This window comes from Uloborus diversus, chromosome 9 (genome assembly GCF_026930045.1).
Source record: "Uloborus diversus isolate 005 chromosome 9, Udiv.v.3.1, whole genome shotgun sequence".
Taxonomy (NCBI): Eukaryota; Metazoa; Arthropoda; class Arachnida; order Araneae; family Uloboridae; genus Uloborus; species Uloborus diversus.
This window is the reverse complement of record NC_072739.1, coordinates 33,570,780-33,593,531: the sequence shown is the minus strand read 5'-3', so window position 1 is coordinate 33,593,531 and position 22,752 is coordinate 33,570,780. Positions and strand designations below refer to the sequence as shown.

Genomic DNA, 22,752 nt, shown 5'->3' with positions numbered 1-22,752 from the left:
TCAGCATTTGCCATAATTTTCTGCTCCCAAGGTCTGAGGCACTCCTACCTCAGCACCTCAGCAGTGCTCAGAATAATAGCACACTATTATTCTCAGTTTCATAGCCAACAACGTCATAGTCCGCTAAAAAACAAGACAATTATGAGTCTCTATCCTTCATTCTTTAAACCCTTTATCGGCATTTCTAACTGTAGCTGCTTTGAAGTAAGCAATGCTCAAAAGTTCACCAATATTATTTGATAGTTTGTCCTAGATGAATGACCATAAAGGTATCACATGCTTCTCTATAGTAGGGTTTTTAATGGGCAGAAAAATGACGCATCATGAGTTAGAGACGATTCGATGTGTGGGGGTGGCAACCCAAAAGTAATCATGTTTTTTCACTGCAATATAAGATAGCCTAAGTTATGTGAGATTTATGATTGTCAATAATCAACAGAGCAGGAGATTCTTAGCTTGGTTTAAATTCATTCAACTAGTCATTTGGTCAACTAGTTTATAAATAGCCCCTGGTCACCCGTTTTCGAACGATATCTCCCTTGATTCAATGCGTCCTTTAGCCCCAAAGGAGAAGCGTAAGGTTGGGTGGACAAACACACAGACAAATAAGTGTTTACATGATTTAATAAAATGGACAACATAGTTTAATGAATTCCGAAACGATGGCAAGATGACGAGCTCGTCATCTTGCCCCGGACTGCCTGTTTAAACGGATTCTTCTCCATTGCCATAACAGAAGGCGATTAATTGACATTTATTCACGGTAATAGGTAGTATTTTAACTAAGTTACTCATAAATACTAAAGAGACACGACATATCCAATCTGTATCTGTAGCAGAGTTTATTTACACATGCATAAAAGTTATAACCGCGGCAACGGTAAACAATCAGAGCTTCAGAACTAGCACAAATAAGGCTATTTCAGGGTCTCTATACTATTGCTGAACGAACAGCGAATAGGAGAGCCATTAGCATGCAGTTGATGCTGTTACCTAGTTTAAAACGAAGAAAAAATGGGCATTCGTCATCTTGCCCCGGTCTCCCCTACCACAAAAAATATTTTTTACAAATTAAAAGATATTTAGGTGTCCAGCAGAAGGCCTAAAATTTGTAATTTTCTTTAAAAATTGATTTTTTCTTCATATTTAAAAAAAGATTATGTAAATTTTAAGAAGTTATCAAGCTGGAAAATATAAACATTAAAGCAGGTACAGTAAAACCTGTAAAGTTGACCACCTTTGTAAGTTGACCACCTGTCTATGTTGACCGCTTTTGTCAGGAACGGAATTAGTCCTATCTTGTATAATGAAGGAGAACCTCTGTAACTTGACCACCTTTCTATCTTGACCACCTGTCTATCTTGACCACTAATGTACCCCAAATTTGGTTTGGAGTATTGTAAAAAATCCTTTGTAAGTTGACCACTTGGTTTATTTTTTAAAACTTAATTTAGCAAATTATTTTATTATTTTTTTTATAGCTTTCCAGGAATATTTTTGGTGCCAGACCAGCATTTTACCAACTAAATAAAACAGCAACATAACTAAACCTCCTTATAAGTTTAACCACATTGGAAAACTACTAAGAACGAAGAACCCTTTTATTCTCCAAACTTGTTTTTCTTTTGTTCTATTTGAGATTACCTTTTGTACTCTCTGTTCAATGAAAACATGTGTCAGTAGAAAAGTACAAAGTATTTATTTCCAGTTGCAATATTTTGTGGCAACACTGGATTTGTGCTAGAGCAAAAGTTACTTGCATTGCAGTATTTCTGGTGCAAGGGATAAAGAAATGGTACATTTTCATTTTCAACTGCCATATTGAACTAGGAGAGTTCATCACCTTGTTGCTCTTTGTGTTATAGTTTTACATAAAATGGCTTCAAAAAGAAAGTTAGTTGAACTTGAGATTGATAAAAAGTATGAAGCATTAAAATTAATTGAAAAGGGAGAAACCCAGAGAAAATTAGCTGACACATATGAAATTTCCAAAACTAGTGTCTTAATAAGTGCGCCAAACCTCAATGAGGAGTTATTTTGTTGAAAAGTAGATCATCATGGTTATAAATGTATTAAATGTATATGAGAAAAAAAAAACGAAAAATTTGTTATTTTTGATTAGCTATGAATTTTTAGGAACTATTAATATCAAATAACTTTTTATGAACAATGATTTTTTTTTTGATCAATTTACTAAAATTTTAAATTTACATGACACATTATGCGTCATTCTGAGAAAATAACCTCTAAAAATATTTGAATAACATTTTAAATTATTGTTTCAAAGTAATGTTAAACAGTGAAAGTGAGTTGAACGGAGATAGTAAGTGTCAATTAGTCGAAAAATGAATACATGGTGCAAGAAATGACAAAAAAAAAAAAAAATCATTACCCCCTTTATAAGTTGACCACCTGTCTAAGTTGACCACCAAAGTACTGCACCGCAAGTGGTCAACTTACACAGGTTTCACTGTAATTAGCGTTAAATAGAAGTGTTCGCTCTCTTGCAATATTTCAGTTTTCCAAACAGTACTCAAAATATGGATTTTTAAATTTAAGTTAAATTTCTCATTTTATATATAGAAAAAATTTTAGTATTCATTTGCAAATGTTAATTTTTAAATGTGTTCGCTAATAATTTTTGAACTTGATATTTTATTTAAATGTGTAAGTAATTTTTTAAAAGATAGGGTCTGGTGGGGTAAAGTGGTCATAAAATCGTAGGTTTTCAACTTTGGTGGATAATAAATACAACAAATAATTTAAACATCTCAACTTTTTTTGTTGTTATTTTACATTGCATTATTAAAGAACACAGTACACTGAAGTTTAGAAAAAAAAATATTGATTTAATTAGTTTTATAACACTTTCTTTTCCCTTAGTATTTATGACCACTTTACCCCATGGGATGGGGGAAAGTGGTCATAGCGTGGGGTAAAGTGGTCATAGTTAAAAATAAATGCAAAACTGTATTAAATAACCCTAATATTTGTATATTTCAGTTATTTTATGGTTACAAGTATATGCACTAATATATGCGTGTATTCACGAGTATATACGTGTCGTGTAAACATGAGTAATCACGTTCATATATGAGTAGATACCGTGCATACCTGAGTATATACATGTATAGTAGACGTATATACGCATATATGTACAAGTGTACATGTGGGTATATACATAACTGTACATAAATGTATATACGGGTATACACGAGTTAATTCGTGGATGCATCCAGTGCGTGTTTGTACGTGTCTACTCACGTATATACACGTATATATGGAAGCACGAGTATATACGTATGTATACGTGTAAACACAATTATATACCTGAAAAAACGTATATACGTACATTTATGTGTCCGTACATACTCGTCAACCAATACATATATGTATTCACGAGTATATACGCTTACATACATGTATGCCTACAGAGTGAATCCAAGCTCTTGAGCAAAAATCTAAGGGGTGTGAGAGGTGAGGATAAAAAGCAAAGAACAATAAGGAGTTTATGGTCGTTGACGCGCTATATGCACACAAAGTCAGAAACTGATGGATGCAAAACAGGTCACAAATTTTTTACACAAAGATGATTTTACTCAAAATTTAGTTTTTAAGAAATATTTAGAGCACTTTTTAAAAGTTACGGCCCGTAGTAGTTCTAATATACGCATCGCAACAAAGGCGCAGCGACGGATGAGAGTTTTTCAAAAGTCTCGTTATTAAAACAGAGAGTGCTTTGTGATTGCGACGCATGCATTACAGCTGCAGGCCGCAAATTTCTTCAATCGCTTTAAAACCTTCTTACAACCTAAAATGTTGTGCAAAATTGTCTTAGTGTAACAAATTTGTGACCTGTTTTGCATCCACCAGTCTTTGGTTTTGCGTGCATGTAGCGCGTCAGCATTGTGTTTGTGACCATATGTTCCTTGTGATTCTTGCTTCTTATCCTCCCCTCTAACACCTGGCAAAAATTTTCCCAAGAGTTTAAACTAACCCTGTATACTTGTATGTCATATGCTTGTATGTAAGTATCTACTCGAGTACGTACGTGTACATACGTGTCTACCTGAGTATATAAGTGTTCGTATACATACGAGTAAAAGCAAGTAGATACTTGTATAGTCGAATGTATATCTGCATAGATAAAAAATACTCATATCGCAGATACCCATATACGTATTTATTGGTGCATTTATGTGAATACATTTGTATACGTGCCTACACGAGTATATGCGTATGCATACATATGTACTCGTATATTTAACCCCATTTACGGTAAAAACAATACATATTGAGTGAAATTAATATTTAATTCATATCTGCCTTATACATAACTCTTAAGTGACATTAGAAGAACAATATTCGTTAAGCCTAATATTATGACCACTTTACCCCATCTTACTGAAATTGTTCTAAAAAATGATCTAAAATATATTCAGCTAACTGCTAATGAGTAAGCGATCTTAAGACATGTAGGAAGCTTCCTGTGCCGTCAATCTGTTCATAATTCTAACAAACAAAATTTCCTAAAAAAGTTAAAAGAGGTGTTTAGATTTTTAAAATTTTCATATTTACACAAAATCTTTTTTTAACCAAATAAAATTTTGCCAGGTTTGAAAATTTCGTATTCAAAATGTAGTTTCTAACTCCCTGAACCTAAAATAAAATTTTCACATTCATTCGAACATTTATTTCCAAGCTATAGTCATTTATTTGACGTATGACCACTTTACCCCATTGACCACTTTCCCCCACCAGACCCTAAATAAAAAAAACATTTTTTTTGAAGAAAATTATTAAATTTTAGGGCTCATGCGGGACACCTAGTAAATATTTTTGTGGTACATTTGGGGTTATATCGGCAACGTTTTGTCAACATGAAATTTCGATTTAAAAAAAAAAAAATCTGTCTAGTACACAGGGCTGGTGCACACGTTCAAGAGCAAGTTGGCACGGGTTGCCTCTATTAAAATTAATTGAAACTTTTTTTTTTACAATTGTTTTGACCTAAAAAGAAAAATATAAGAGGGTGTGCGACTTTAATATTGACTTTCGTTTTTTTTTTTTTTTTTTTTTTTTTTTTTTTTTTTTTGAGCAATCACGATTGCTTATTGTTCTCACTTGACTTTTTGGCGTCTTTTGATTTTTCCCACCGTCACCCTCCGCACCATCACCGTCGACGGGCTCCTCACGATGCTGCTCCTACAGCGAAACAGAGATGGGCAGATCCGTATTCGTAAATCCAAATCCGAATTTGATTCTCAGTACCTTAACGTGTCAATCCGAATACGAATACATTCGTATTCAGAAGTGCGAATCCGAATACGAAATTCGTTGGAACCTATGAATACCTATGAATCCGAATCTATTCAGATTCAGACCTATGAATCCAAATCATTTCTGATTTACATCTGTGAATACGAATCCATTTGGATTCACACTTGGATTCACTGAAATATTCAATTCAAAAGCCCAATATAAATAAATAAATGTCTGTTTGTACCTCGCTATAGGTCGAGTTTTCGATGTTAGTGAATTTCTGAAGAAAAGTGACAATATTAATATGGGTCCAAACATTTTAAAAGTGGAATTCTACCAAAGTCATGTAAATTGAAACTTGATTTGTTTATATAATTTTACCACAGATAATTTATCTCAATTACACAACTTTAAAATATAATGAATATACAGTGATTGATGTTACAAAGGACCAAATTTAATTGTAAAAATTTGTTGATGTTACAGATACTTGTACCGTTGAAAATGCAGATTCTCTCTGAAACGTTTCGTTTAAAAAAAAGAACAAATATATTATGATGGAAGAAAACGGTTTTTTATTCAATAATACAAACATACATTTCAACACTCCATCTCCGGAAGGAAGCATCGATCACAAAGATAATTATTTACTAATAGTTCTACTAACCAAATTTCTCACGAAAAAACAGAAAATGCGTAAAAGAAAAATAGGTTGTATTTTGTATTTCGCATTTATTTTCAACTATCGCAACCGTTGACTACTGCGAAAACTTCTTGTCCAAAACTGCTTGTTCTTGTTTGTACCAAAGAGTTCTATGATAGGGTATAGGAACGACTCGTATACTGCTTCCATTGGCCGCGCCATGACCAAGCACGGAGACCGGATTGAGAGAGATTAGAGTGGCAAGAACGGTGGTTTCGTTATGAAACGTAATGAAATTCAAGCGATGATAAATGTTTTTTACTGCGTCAAATTGCTGATATTTTTCCTCAAACGCAATTCCAAATAGAAATAACGATGGAATCTGCTGGGAATTTTTTGCCAAATAATTTGAGGTTAAACTGCATAAAAACTTTTAATGAATGATGTAGTATAAAAACATAATGCACTGACAGAATACAGTGATTTTCAACAGATAAATTGGGAAATTTTTAATCAGTACTCAAGAACAACGAAAAACTCTACATATTTTATTAAATAGATTATAAAATAGTGTTTGAATTGTTGGATCTTACTTCATAACAGGGTTAATAAAAATCACGATTTTAAAATATATATATATAAACTCGGATTTTTCTGATTTAAATAGAATTTTTGAAGTTTAAATTTATTTAAATATAGTATTTGATACTAACAAGTTAAAATGCTCAAGTTAGCTGTTAAATTAGATAATTCTTTTCCTATATATGGTTAAAAATTCATAAAATCTAAGCTTGAGTTGTTCAGAAATCAGTAAAAAATAATTACACATCTTAGTTTGATAAAATCTTCCTACAATATAAAGTCCCATATCCGTATGGGTGTATTTCCCAGAAATTTTTTAACAATCAAAATAAATAACACCTTTATTTTTTCTGAGGAAAAAAAGGAAATAATATGGAAGTACATAAACTGAGAAAGAATAAAAATAGCGTAGAACATTGAATTTTTTTTTTTTTTTTTTTTTTTTTGAGCAATCACGATTGCTTATTGTTCTCATTTGACCGTTTTTGATGTTCCGTGCCTTTTTCAACTTGGACCAGAAGTCTTTGCACCACCACCGCCCACCGTCCTCTGCAGGCGGCGCGGCTGAGCAATCCGCTTCTCCTGGTCGGAGGCGTCCATGTCCTACACACACGCACGCTCACACTCTCACACACACACACGCCTACGTGCATACACACAGGTCTACGCACACACACATCTATGACACGTAACCGCCCAGGAGGAGAGGCAGGCTTGGGGGGGGGGGGGGACAGGAGCTGTTTCTAGAAACAATAACTCCAATGAGTAGGTTCCTGTCTCAGTTCGTGATTGCGAAAAACATAATTTGAATTCAAAATTTCAGAATTCAAATTTTTTTTTTTTTTTTTTTTTTTTGGAAAAATAACACCTGAAATAAAATGCATGAAGAAAAAAAGGAAACCATATGCTTCTTGTATTTCAAATATTTTAATAAAATTCATCAAGGACTGAAAAGAAGACTTTTTTTTAGAATTCTTACCTTATAAAACGCGCATGCATTTTTTTTTTTCCTCATTGTTTTGACTTACTGTAAGTTGAGGAGGATTGTATGTTTATTTTTTAGTGAATAAGTAAATAGCTTAACTAGGGTGGTTCAAAAATACATGTAAAAAAAACCTACTAATAGGATAACCGGACACCCCTCAATATTTTTAGACTTGTGGATAGTAATATATCGGAAGAATTTTGACTTCTTATTTCAACTGAAAGAGAGTGCTCAACTCCCTCCCCATAACATCGTAAGTATGGGGAGGGGCGTTAAAATTACATTGAACTTAAATAACAATAAAACATATTTTAATATACAAAAGTAATATGCATATACATTGCAAAAAAATTATTTACAAAAACACAGCAGGGGAAATTAATGTTTCCAAATTTGTGACATTTTCCTTGGTACGACTAATGTTCAATTCAGCACCCTCTTAAAATTTGAGTAAGAAACTAAAACTTTTACAGCATAATACTATTAGTACGTCTGAAAAAAAAAAAAAAAAAAATAGGGTGTGTCCTGGACTCTAGCTAAAAAAAGTTTTCTTTTGAACCACTCTAAGCTTAACTCTTAATAGGTACGTATCCAATTTAATTTATTATTTTTAATTTCATTGAAAGGTAATCTCGTTTCATATATGCTTTATTTATTTTGCAAGTTTTTTCTTTTTTAATGGTAATTGCTACTATGATTTTTTTATATTTTTCTTCGGTTTCAATTTCATTTATTTAATAACAATATGAACTTTTCTGTTTCTTTTAGTAAGATTACTTATTATTCCGAGGACAATTCTTTGAATTCGGAATGCGAACCTTTTCAGAAATTGTGATTTTCGCTTAGATCAGCACTAAGTGGAGATTTTTTCAAGCCGGTGAGTGATAATGCCGATGCTATTTCCCTAGAGAGAGCCTCTCATAAATCTATTCGAGCTCTATGTTTAATATGTGATGCGAGTTTTCCCTCAAAAACTAAAGAAGTTCAGGTGAACATTTTGAATACTTTGAATTTAATACGCCATTTACAGCGATACCACTCCACTGATACTGTGGAAGAATTCAAAGCTAGTCTTATATCTGCTAGAGAAGAATTCGTTATCACGAACCCCCTAGGGAAGTCCCTAACTTGGGAGAATGAACATTTTTTTTTTGTTTTATTTGTAAAGGGACAAATCTACACACTTATGCCTTGTCTTGAAGGGACGTAAAGGCACATCCTGAAAATAGAATACTCCGTTCGAATGGAAAACGTATGATTAATATGCTACTAGAGGTAAAAGTTCAAAACTGTCCCAAGTATGGGTACTTGACTGTACGAAAAATTAGCGAAAATTTTTAGTGTTCATGACCATAAAATCATGATTTTTAACTTTTTATGGACTTCTAAAACCTGGGTCCACTAGTATTCGACTTGGGGCTCCAAATAGTAGGAAGTTCATTTTCGGGTCAATTACTTAGTTTGACGCCAATAAATATACATCCAAAAACTCGCTAACGCCCAAAACTCGAACTGTAGCGAGGTACAAAGAAACATTTATTTATTTATGTTGGCCTTTTAAATTGAATTTTTCAGTGAATCCAAGTGTGAATCCTAATGGATTCGTATTCATAGGTCTGAATCCGAATAGATTCGGATTCGGATTCATAGGTATGAATCTGAATTTCGTATTCGGATTCACACTAGCAAACATGAATCTATTCGAATTCACACTTGTGAATACGAATGTATTCGGATTGACACGTTAAGGTGCTGTGAATCAAATTCGGATTCGGATTTACGAATACGAATCTGCCCATATCTGTAGCGAAACCCGTCTCCAGGTTACGTCCATGTCCTACACACACGCGCATCCATACACAACTACACACACGCACGCACGCACACACATACACACGCCTACACACATACACCTACACACACATACACACGCATACATACAGACACCCACACATACACACAACTACCCACACATTCATGCCTGCACACAGACACAAACACATATGCCTACACACATATACAAATACCCCCCACACACACATTCATACACACAACTACCCACACACTTACGCCAGCACAGAGACACAAACACACATGCCTGCACAGACATACACATAACCCCTACACACAAACACATACCCCTACACACAAATACACACACCTACATACACACACTCGTGATTGCGAAAAACATAATTTGAATTCAAGATGTCAAAATTCAAATTATTTTTTTTTTTCCTTTGGTTGGATGGTTGGTTTATTTGATTTTAATGGCGCAAGAGCCCTTGGGGGCTATACTCCGGCAAACCATTTTTTATTTTAACTATTTATTTTTCATCAAGCACAAAGTATGGAAATGGTAAAAGTAAGCGTTTTTTGAAGTAAAGGGCATAAAGCTTCAAGTACTAGTTTAAAATAAACAGTCGTTAAAAACATGTAAACATTGAAAACATTTAAACAATGTATAGATTTAGAATACATGGATGAAACAATATCTTGAAAAATAAGAAAAGGACAAAATCACATAATGACGATACAAACACTAAATTAAAAGGGAGAAACGAATCTTCTGGAGGAAGGAGTATAAATTGCGATGGGGGTGGGTCCCCCAGCAACTCCTTCAAAGATGGATTAAAATCATTAAAATATTTAAAACGTATTTGATTAAACTTTGAGCAGTTACATAAAATATGCAACACTGTCTGGTTGACACCACGCTTATTGCACATTGAATTTTTTTTTTTATTGGACACCCTAATGCGAATGTAACGTAACAGAGACCAGTGCCGTTGATATCGAGCATGGTGTCATGTTAAAAGTTGAGCATTTTAAAGTTAAGGAATGTACAAGTTCTCACTTGCAAAATCTTTAAAAGGGCAAAACCACGATAAAATTTTCAAAATGTCCCATCCGCAACGAAACGTTTTACCGTGATTTGGAAATATACTGTCGTAGGCAGGTAATGGGCACTAGCTGCAAATTTTTCCTTTTTTGGGCATTTCTGTCATCTGTTATATGTATATTGTACAAGTTTGCTTAATAGATTTCCGCTGAAAAAAACGTCCAATTCCAACGTTTCCGCATTGTTAGCATTGAAATACAAAACGAGTTTCTTCAAATATTCCGAAAACTCATTTCTGTTGATACTGCCGTTAACCTGCCCACGGCAGTGAATACATTCATTTTTTGGCCAACGTGAAACATATATTTGCCAAACATTAGTTTTTCAAATGAGACAGCGAGAAGCCAGGGGATGTAAGTGGACATTTTCAAGTTTTGAATAACACGCTTTGAAAGATATGTCCTAGGAAGACTTTCATTGAAAAGTTTTTCTAAATCATGCTGCATAACACAGCACCTCAGGGCTGCTAGTACTATCTCTTGCCACATGAAGGAGAAGTTCACCTACCGTTTGTAATGGTTACGTCCAATTTTTTAAATTTTTCCGCTTACATCTCTTTGCTTCTCACTTCCTCATATATACACGGGCAGCATTTATTTAATTATTTATTTTAAATCTGCGTTGCGAAGGAGATAGTTAAGAATATTTTACGCTTAATGAATGAATCAAATTGTGGCAAATAGCTGAATTCTGCAAATAATATAAATACATTGAAACTGTTTAAACTAGAGATGAGGAGACAAATTAAAATGGCTAGGAAAAAAAATTACTACATTGAAATATTTGCAATAGACTTCTTCGGAAATCTCAAGTAATGAAAACAATTATATTTAAACTTAATGTTTTTTTGCACAGTTTAAAATGCGTTAAAATATAGAGATATGCACCATCCTGGGTTTTTTTTGTGGTACATCGATCACTTTCTGAACTTATTTGCGAAAAAATTCTTCAACTCTCACGTATTTACTGTTTTACACGTGAGTTTATACATACATCGGACATTAATAATGTGCTGTTCAGAACAAAATTGAAAAAAGTTGATCATAAAATAAAGTTTTCTGAAAGTGTCAATATTACTAAAGATTCAAAAAGTAGTATACTTAAGCAAATGATATAAATTACTGTCTGACCACGGATTGTACGGAAAGACAAACAACCGTTTTACAACCGGAAATGGACAAAACTATTATTTTTTAGCGATGCAAGCTTTTGCAGAAGCAGAGTCTCATTCAAATGAGCGGAATACCGGCATCAAATTTTTACTTTCCCCCCTCATTCAGATAGATTCGTCTTATCTGGACGTTTGAAAATTCCATACAATCCGTGGTCGGACAGTAGTCTGGTTTCCTAGGAAAATTTTTTTCGTTTTATTTTTCTAGATAATCCTAAAAAAAGTCTCAAGGGAAAAAATAATAATGATAAAAGGAAACATGTGAGTGCCCACCAAATGTTCCAACTCAATAATTAACTTTAACAAAATAAACACAGCAGTATGAGATTTGAATTTTTAAATGTGAAAAACAACGTTTTATCGCACAAACTTGGGAATTAAATTGCACACAATACTCTTCGGTTTAACTGGGCCGTTAGTATGACAAACCGTTGTTTTCCTACATTCAATTTCCGCCTAAAGGTAAATATTATGTTTCCTTTGATGCTACAGTATGACTCTAATAAATTGAAGCTTGACCTTGAGAAAGTTGACCTTTTCTTTGGGGGGAGGGGGTTATTTAGTGAAAGAGCGACGAGAGGAAAAGGAATACCAATCCCAGCCAATTTGCCAATCCCAGCAAAAGTCATTCAACTCAACTCATATCGCCCTTTCCTATTACCCCCCCCCCCCCAAAAAAAAGTGAATATCGTCAAAGTCAAACTTAAACTTATCATAACCACACTACACATACTAACATTGAAACCTGTGTTTGATTCTAGAAGAAGGAGATGGAGAGCAAAATCTGCTGCGCGTCATCCGTTCTTGCTTCTGGCCTATGTTCCTGACGACAGTCTTGGAGATGATAGCTCAAGTTTGCAAATTCTTCAACACCAACTCCGCCATCTACGTCTCCATAGTCGCAGTAACAATGCTCAGGGCTTTCTTCCTCTCTATAGGCACCGCCTATTTACGCATCAGGTAAAAAAAATGACGCGTCTTTGGTTTGTTGAATTTTAGGGCGCAAAGGCCAGAAAATGATGTAATGCATCAAATATTTTGTTCCATGAAATTATGTTGTTTATAAAAAAGTTTTAGGTATTTAAGTAAAAAGTATCCCCTGGTTCTGTATCTATGGTATATGATTAGATTGAAAGTATTGAATTGTTAAAAATTAAGAAATAACGTAACACAGAGTGAAAGTTAAGATAAAAAATGCTACTAAACAGATAGTGTGACGAGTCTGTTTATTGATTTTACATTTATTAATCCACGTATAATGTGCGCCAGTTGTCTATAAGACGTTTTTCAAGTTCATCGATCAAGTTTTTTTATTGAAACACAAGATAATACAAACATTAACTTCCATCGATTAAAAATTTTTATTGAAACTCTCACAAGACATTACAAACAATAATTTTTTTTTCTTAGCAGTTAGTACTTTCAAAAATGCTGTTCCTAACGAATTGCCTATATAGATATGGGTTGCTCTTGCCAAAGATCCTATATTGGTATTGAATATTTTGAAACATTTTTGCAGGAAGCAAAAAACATAAGCGATGCATTATTATTGAGAAACTTTTCATTAACAATGAAGGTAATACATACTGGGTCCCTGACACATTTAAAAACATTAATAGATGGTTGGTTGGTTGGATTTTTTGCGCAAGAGCCTTACTATACTATGCTGCGCCAAACGATTGTTTAAATTAGAAAAAAAGTGCCTAACAGAAATTATTGAAGAAGTCAAGGACATAAAACCATTTTTGGCTCACAATGATTGTGAACTGAAAACATATATACTCTTTACTTACATGTACCTTCCATATTAACTATCTTTCAAAAGCAAACAGTCTTGGACTCTTCTCAGCCGTTCAGAAGTAATAAATATGTATAATAAATAATAATAAATGCTAACTCAAGTATCTCCATAATCGTAAATGGAGTAGGAAAAATCCTTGACACGTTTAAAATTCATAGAAAAGAAACAAATTGTATTAATACACACTTTGCACAAAGCTACTTTTCCAGGTTCAAGATTTTTTTTATGATATCGTAAAAATAAGAAAAAAATATTGTTTTTAAATAACTTAAAATTTTTCATTTTTTTTCATTTTTTTTATTTTTATCATTGTCATAAGAAAACTTGCTAAGTATTCTGATACTGCCATAGTTGATACGACAATTTGTTGCTTTTCTATGAATTTTAAAATATGTCAAAGATTTTTCCGCCTCCCTGTATGATTATGAGAGATACTTGAGTTAGCATTGTATTATTATTTATTACGGCGTATTTATTACTTCTGAGAGGCTGCGAACAGTCCAAGACCATTTGTTTTTGAAAGCTAGTTGATATGGAAGGTACATATACGTAAAAAGTATATATCTTTGCAGTTCACAGCCATAGTGAGCCAGATTTGGTGCTCTTGTACCGAATGCTATGTAAAAACTATGGACTTGCTCAACATGGTAAGCAACAGATTGTTCAACGCGCATAAACAAAAACGTGCGCAGTGAAAAGGCTGGCTGCAGTTTTTTTCCCCTCTGAATGAAATGTCATTTTTCTATTGAATTTTTTCAACTATGTGCCTTGTTCCAGAAAATTCAGTAGCATTCCACTTCTGACTGGCGTCATAATTGCTCCTTCAAAATCTTCGTTTCCGGGACTTCCATGCGTCGGCAGTTTGAGGGAGGAGTTATGACGTTAATCTGAATTAAATTAGTCATCTGGTAAAAAAGACATCTGGCTCTTGCAGAGATAATATAGTCTAACCAGAAAACTACACGAACAGTGCAAAATTGAAAAAACATGAAGTAGGTAGCTATCGAAATAACATGTTGAGACATTTTGTGACGCAAAAATTATTTGCCCCTGTTCCTCATGCCTCCGTTATCGACATATAAGGTCATCAAGTAGATTCAGCGTGAACTTAAAAAGGCACGCCATTTCAGTGGCATGATATCCATCTGCAAGTGTGTGAAAGATGTGTCCCATTTCTCACCGAAACTCGCTAAAGTAGGCGAGTTTTCTTAAAATTTCGGCAAACTAGAAGACTTTACATATCAAACGGAGACACGACGGCAATCAATTTATGCGACCAGAAACAAGTTTTACAACGCTCTTTCTAATACTGCTCAAAAAATTGCATTATTTCACTTTTGCATGGTTTCCTGGTTCGACTGTGCAGTAACTAAGAAATTAAATATTAAAAATTGATCTAGCTGTAGATGATAAAACTGATTGAATGTTCACATCTTGATTTAATAATTGTGAAATTTCATAGATTCCCCGCTGAGCACTTCAACAGACTTCTTGGAATAATGAGCACCATCTCTGCAATCATTAGTCTCTTCCAGTATCCATTATTCTTGTGGGAATCTTCTTCTCCAAAAAATGCCCTATATGTAAGAAACATATTTTATTAATCTATAGACTAGCAATTCACGACCGGTGGACCGGCCCCGAAAGATTCTTGCTCGTCTACGTTAAAAAATGTTCCTTATTCAAAAAATGAAACACCAGAAACAAAAATAATATCCTACAATGTACGGAAATTTCAGTGGCGCACACAAGAATTTTTTAAAGGAAAGGTCCAGAATTAAAGGTCTACCATTCACATATCACATTTAAACACACTGCCAAACATATTCCTTTGATTTTATCGATTGTTGGGAGCAAAAAAACAGTAAAAAATCAATTATTGAATAAATAACGGATACTTAAGTAAAATACAAAAAAGCACAAGAATGTATGTATAGTTACTTTTCTCATAATTAACAATAAAAACAGCGAAACACAATCTTCATTATAGAACAATTAATGTTCATATGCAATTTGATTTTGCAGCGGAAAGAAGTCATAAAATAAGTTTCATTTTTTTAATTCATTAAGCCTAAAATAATTGTTTACTTTTCTTGGAATTCTTTTATGCCCTACATACATAGGAGTATCTTCAATCAAAAAAAAAAAAAAAAAATCCAAAGGGAAATGGGAGAGGTCCGGACCTCCTAGACTCTTCCCTTGTGTGCGCCACTGGCAAGTTTTGCGATTAGTTTTCGTTTTTTTCTACGATTTTCCAGCAATGTTTATTACTTCTGTATCATTATAATAATTCCTTATCTTATTCTTATCATTTAAATGTTTTTTGTAATACTTCTTAAACACCAAGTTTTAGTTGTAAATTTATTGATTCTTTTATTATTTTACTACATTTTTTAAAGAAGAGAAAAAAAAACTTCAGCCGCTCTCAGAAGTTTTTCACGCGTATTTAACGATTATCGAGTAGAAAGTCCTCCCCCCCCAGTTTGTTATTAAAAAAATGACATTTTTATAACGATCCGCAAATGTATGTTCCCCCCCCCCCCCCCCCGAAAAAGAAGGAAGGAGTCACACGAGGTCAATTGACCTAATTTTTCAAATCGTCCTCGCTCGACCATCTTCGATTTAGATAAAACTTTATAGAGATGTAGAGCTGTCTTTTAAACTAACCTATGCAAATTTTCAGCTTCCTAGATCCAAATCCTGAGGATATAGGATCTCCGAAAAGTGTGATCCAAAATAACGGACCAGCTTTGATTCTCTGAAAGATATTGGCATCCAAAGAGGCGGTCAAAATCCTTCACATGAAAAATGACATATTTTTAATATGCTGTACCTCAAATTTGTCACCTTGCATCTTCTTTTCGTTGGCACCTTCAGAAAGAACATATTTTTCCCTATAAAAATAGTTCTTCTTTATGATGGTGTTCCTTCAGATAAGTGTATGAAAATGAACTTGAAAAACTATTTGTCGTTGGCGAGAAACTCTCGTATCACAATAAACAAAGAATGGTGAATAGCATGGAAACTGACTAATAATGATTTTGCAACTGTTATTATTCAGAAATAGTTTTTTAATTCCCTTTCAAAGTTATTTTGCAAATCAAATCTGATAGAAACCGAAAAATTTTCCCGCTCTGAAAAGCAGTCTGATACAGACAGAACAAGATAATTTTCTTCTATAATATTTCATTTGCAAAGTATATTTTTAAAAGATAAATAAAAATAATTTCTGACTTATAAATAGTACCAAAATCATTATTAGTCTGTTTCCATGGCATTCACCATTCTTTATTTATTGTGGAACGAGAGTTTCTCACTAACGACAAATAGTATTTTAAGTTCATTTTGATACGCTTATCTGAAAGAGCACCATCGTAAAAAAAAAAAGCTTTTTTTACGGGAAAAAATTTATTCTTTCAAATGGTACCAACGAAAAGTAGATGCAAAGTGACAAACTTGAGCTACAGCACATTAAAAATAGGCCATTTTTCATGCGAAAGATTTTGACAGCCTCTTTGGATGCCAATATCTTTTAGAGGATCAATATTTACGCCCTGCAACTATAACCCATTAAAAACGTGTATATTGACAGTAGAATTACAAAGTATGAGCTTTTGAATCATTTTTGTTCAGAATTTATAACATTTTAAAATCCGGGAAAAATTTTCTCCACTGCATTTTGCTTGCGATTTTGTATGCGTGTTACACAAAAGTCAATGAGCTCAAATTTCCAAAAATACTTTAATGTTTAGCTAATTGTACTTCAATCCCCTAAAATTTCAGGCTTCCAGAGTAGTAAAATTTTCCACAACTTGCTCTTAAAGATTGCAATTCGTTACGAGAGACGGAATTTCGAACTCAAATTTTTATCCTTAAACGAAAGAAGACCATCAAAAAAAACTTATTTTGAAAGAAAAAATCTGTTCTTTCGAATGGTTTTAACGAAAAGAAGATGCGAGGTGACAAACTTGAGCTATAGCTCTTTGAAAATAGGCTATTTTTCACTTGAACGGTTTTGATATGCACTTTGGATGACAATATCTTTTAGAAAATACATATTTAAGCTCTGCAACTGTAACCCATTAAAAACAAGTATTTTTCAATAGAGCCACGAAGCATGAACCACGAAGCATGAGCTTTCGAACAATTTTTGTTCAGATTTTATGACAACTTAAAATCTAGGAAAAATTTCCCATATCGCGCTTTTTCACAAGTTTAGGCGCATGCTACACAAAATCTAACGTGCTCAAATTCTGAAAAATACTTTAATATATTACCGGCCAATTGTACTTCAGGTGCCCAAAATTTCAGGCTTCCAGCGTGATAAAATTTTCCGTAAACTTAGTCTGAACTTGGCAATTTGACACAAAAAGATCCGCCATTTTGGATCGCATTTTTCGGATATCCTATAGATCCTCAGGATTTGGATCTAGGAAGCTGAAAATTTGTATATGTTAGTTTCAAAGACGTCTCTACACCTCTACAAAGTTTCATCCAAATCGGAGATGGTCGAGTGGGGACCCCTAGGTCACTTGACATGGAATAATGTCTAGAAAAAAGAAAAACCATCAACGGTTCGCCATTTTTTTTTTTTTTTTTTTTAAAGCTCCTGCCGGTCTGCGGATCAGAAAAGGTTGCGAAACGCTGCTATAAATTGCATTTAGTTGGATGATTTCAAAACTTTAACGCTTAAAAAACTGCAAATAATTTTCTCAGTAAATTATATACCCACAGCCAGAGATGGATGAGATGGCCGAGCTGTCGGTATATTGCATGTAGTTCTGCCTTGGCCCTGGCTTCGATACAAGTAACTTACTGCTTGAAAAACCTATTTGTTGAAAACATTTTGAGGTACTGTGGCTTTGTCTGAGGCCACCATTTTTTAATACTCCTTTGTGCAGCTAACTAGCACAGTGATATCTAATAATGGCTGAAATAAAAATAACGATCTCAAACAAAACCAGCGTGCTTAACAGGGTTTTAAGGAAACAAATTGAATACAAATAAAAAAATTTGAATGAATTTATTTAACTTTCTTTGCAGTGAGAGACTTTTAAGTTAGATATTATAAATCATTATCTTTAAATTATATCGAAGTATTTCCAGTTAAATAATAAAGCACGAAGAGTATCTTAGCCAAAAGGTATTGCAAAAGAAACATTTGAAATAATTTAATGAATTATCCTTCATAATTGCGGTATCAACGATTTTAGAGTTGAATAACAGAAAATAGCGCACAAATATAGGAATTTCTTCACACACACACACACACACACACAAAAACAAATTTTTACATTTTACGGCTTTTTTTTTTTTCTTGTTCAGAAAAAAACTAATCAATCTAAATGCAATAAAATTGGTTTTAAAACTTGGAAAAACTTTATGCATTTAACTTTATTTTTGCTAATGGTACAGTGAATATCTTCAGAGAATATTTCTTCTTTACCCAAAAATTGCCAAAATACTTTTATTGCAATAAAACATTACAATGACAGTTGAAATTTATATTTAAAAAAATGATTTGTTCCTTTATTCATTTACAGGTAAATGTGTTCGATACTTTCTGCCTGGCAGTGGCTTTCATCCATCCCATATTGCTAGTGGTGACACCAGTACAAAAGTACTTTTTAAGAAGAAATGTAGAAAAACAGGACACAAAAAGTTCAACTGTGAGATGATAACGGCAAATATCATCATAATTCGAAACTGGCTTACCACCTGTCTTTCAATTGCTTCTTTGCAAAGAAGCAGGTTTGAAGAAGAAAGAACAATATTTGCTCTTGCAGGCGGTTATAAATTGCGTCAGTGGTTTTTCTGTTCCTTATTTGCTGTGAACTATCGTGAAATTTTGAGGTCACAAATCCAGATACAAAATTTCATCTCAAAAAACACTTCAAAATAGTTTTTGGAAGTACAATTTTCAAAGTATTTCAGCACAGAGCATATAAGAATTATGATTCATATACCTATATAACCTCAATTTTTTTTTCACAATTGAACTCAAAACAAATTTAAAATCCTTCGTCGCGGCATACGGACGCATGTGGGGAGCAAACCTTGCCAAGGAACCATACGATAATGTAATAATGAAATAAAACTAAATAGGTAGCAATTAAAAGAGCATAGTAAATCATGTCTCTGGAGGCAGAAATTATTTGCTTTTCTGTCTCCGTTATCGAAATATAAGGTCTTAAAGTTTGTTCAAATTTTAAGAAAAAGTCAACGGAAGACCGCTTTCGCAAGTTTTGCATATAGATATTGAGCTTTCTTGCCACACGCAGACGGGGAAATTGTGGATGCCTTCAACTTCTCGCCAACTATTTTGGCACTTTTCATTTCGACTGCCTTTAAGACCTAATATCTCGATAAGAGTCACAAGGGCAAATAATTTTTCGATCAAAAAAATATCTCCATATGCTCTTTCGAATGCTACCTATTTGAATTTTTTTCATCGTTACAATGTATCGTTACAATCGTACTCAAAAAAATTCTGAAATTTTTACGATGAAAGCTACTGGTATCCATGTTGCCAGTAACTTCTACCGTAAAATCTTATTTTACTGTTAAAATTTACACTATAATAAACGAGAGTTAAAAATCACAAAAACGTTGACAGTAGATTCAATTTCGGATACTTCGTATTGTCAGACGGCTTCGCTGACCACCATAAGAGCTGGGACACATCGAGTGAGGGGAAATACGGTTTTATTTGCTTCGCACTGTAAGTCATATGGTGTATCAATTGGCGCTGCAATCGTTTATTTATTTTCTTTTTCAGAGTAATTTTACTGTAATTTTCTCTACTGCAAACATTTAATGTTACAGTAATAATTACCGTAACAGTTTGCTGAATTTTTTAAAGTGATATACTATTCGTGCGGTTCCCTGCCCATAAGCCGACGTTGTGTCGCGGACAGTGTTGTAGTTGCGATGAGGGGGAGGTGTATTTCTGGGGACTCGAAATATTTAAATTTTTTATTGTAAAATAATGCAAATGTTATGTATATTGGTTTCAAACCACCTTTTCTTTCGTTTCCCCAAACCCCAAGGTAAGCTCCCCTAAATATTTTTGCAACTACAGTAATGGTCGCGGCAGTTGTATCTTATCCAAAGAATGACTGAAATGTTAATCCAGAGCATTTATCACTTTGCCAAAAACCGCCCATCAGCTAATTGCGAAGGTGTGATTATGTATCTTAAATGCACGATACATTCACGTGAAACCCAGAGCTCCCTTGATCCAGAAAGTCCTAATGAATTCCTCGCTGACATGAAGTACTTTTTTCACAGCACTGCATTAAACGCATACAGTGCAAATTTCGAATTTGAACCTCGACTGTTGACACAAAAAGAAAAAAAAATTGTATATGCTGCTGTGAGAGTCCGAAATATGGTTAATGTCGACATTAACCGGCAAATATTAAAATCCTCATTCCAAAGACAACGGCGACACCAAATAAAGTCCGATGATTCACCGGTGACAGTCGACATTCTCCTGTTTATGTCTCTCACGTTAACAAATATATGAAACACGAAGGCAGTAAGAGCTAGCTCAAAATGCAAAAATTATTAAATACACATGCTTCAGGATTATCCTAATTCCATGCGTTAAATTCTGTGCTTCGGGACACTCAGCAGATATGTTTCATTGTGATTTCTTCGAGGCAAAGTCATTAAGTTACAATAGATAATAAAAAGATAATTTAATATGGTAATCACAATGTTTTTTTTTTTTTTCATTTTCCATATAATTTCCAGCAACGTTGATGTTAACCTAAGGTCGATAGCTAATAGGTGGGGTGTTGTGGGGAAAAGCAACGTTGATGCTTTGATCCTATCGTTTCATTAAAGTTCCAATTCCAGCTGCATAAAACTCCTTCTGTTGCTGTCTCAGCCATAGTACGGCTTCAGGTTGAAAGTCACCGTCATCTGTTTAAGATGACTCTAGTACTACAGCCTCCACCACAGAGTCCAGACTTGACCACGAGCTATTTCCATCTGTTAGGTCCACTGAAGCATCCAGGAGACCAACAATTTTCAGCTACGACGACGTTAAACATGTGGTCCCACCTTGTAGATGGGACAGCCACCCTGATGATTTCGTACAGATGGAATTGGGGCTCTGATAAAACAATGGAATGTGTACCGACGTTGCTGGAGATTATGGAGAAAAAAAATCGAAGTGATTACCATGTGAAGTTATTTTTTTATTATCTATTCTAATTTAATGACTATGCCTCGACGAAGTCACGACGAAGCATATCTGCCGATGATGGCTGATGAGTGCCCCGAAGCTCGGAATTTAACGCATAGAATTAGGGTAATCCAGATTACATTTTTTACTGTCTCTAGTGACTTAGTCAAGTAGGAGTACTTAGTCTAGGATACAGTAATTTAGATTTCCTCTTAAAATACCATTGTATTAAATTTTTTAGTAAAAAAGGCTTGGCCGATTTATATTTTTAGTGTAAATTAGATTCTAGAAAACTTGGTCACAGCTTGGCAGAATAAAAAATTACCAAACAAAAAAACCTGTTGCGCACGCAATCCCGATAACCTGCCATTTTAAAATTTGGCCACTTTACGGTCTACATTAGGCCGAATGTTCAGGCCTCGATTCATTAATGTAAAAAAAAAAAATATTTTCGGAGTACTTAATTCTAATTAGTCTAAAAATTAGTTCATGGCATCTCTGAAGCTTTTTTTCAAATCGTTTTACATATCAATCATTGCAATCTTCATATACATTTACGCAAGAATATTTAAAAAAAAATCGTTTTAAATATTTCCAAATAAGGTCTACGAACGTGTTCGGATACTAAGTTTGGAATAGTGTTCGAAATTGCGAAATTGAATTGTATTCACTTCATTTCTTGACACGAAAGAAAATATTCATAGCCTCTCGGAAAAATGTGTAGGTGAATATACGCTATTTGAATTTCAACCGCGCATAGAAATTTTTTAGGTAAAACAAATTATATTATTGTTATCGTATGCTTTTTTAATGAAGAATTTTGTCCTTTATATGGCCCACACAGTCAATTATCGAAAACTATTTTATTTTAGCATTTATAACTAAAAATAGTAAAAAATGTATTCTTCCCTTGCCCCCCTTTTTTCGACTTTTTGTACAAAAAGTTTTTTTTTTTTTTTCCAATAACCTGACAATATTTTTTACCATAATCACACACCTAAATAAACATCAAAACATATGTTATCAAAAAACATTGTAAAAATATTTATTAACATACAAAAAATTATTCATCTTCACTTGATATAATAATTATGTCAGCCTCACCTGGCGAAATTTAAAGACTCTAATTTAGCATTAAAATTGCTAAAAGATGTCTTTGACCGCGAATAACCAGCGTAATACAGACCGAAGTTAAAAGCAAGCTAATGGGGT

At 33.7% G+C, this 22,752-nt stretch overlaps 1 protein-coding gene across 1 annotated transcript in view; it reads left to right on the top strand.

Moving 5' to 3' along the window:
• The window catches only part of LOC129229479 (equilibrative nucleobase transporter 1-like), a 94,607-nt gene extending 73,699 nt beyond the window's left edge, over positions 1–20,908 (top strand). Inside the window, exons 11-13 of the mRNA XM_054863792.1 lie at positions 12,307–12,505; positions 14,809–14,929; positions 18,890–20,908. Of these exons, the coding sequence (XP_054719767.1) occupies positions 12,307–12,505; positions 14,809–14,929; positions 18,890–19,024 (455 nt within the window). The 3' untranslated portion in view covers positions 19,025–20,908. The remainder of the gene's footprint in view (positions 1–12,306; positions 12,506–14,808; positions 14,930–18,889) is intronic.
• The last annotated feature ends 1,844 nt before the right edge of the window (positions 20,909–22,752 follow it).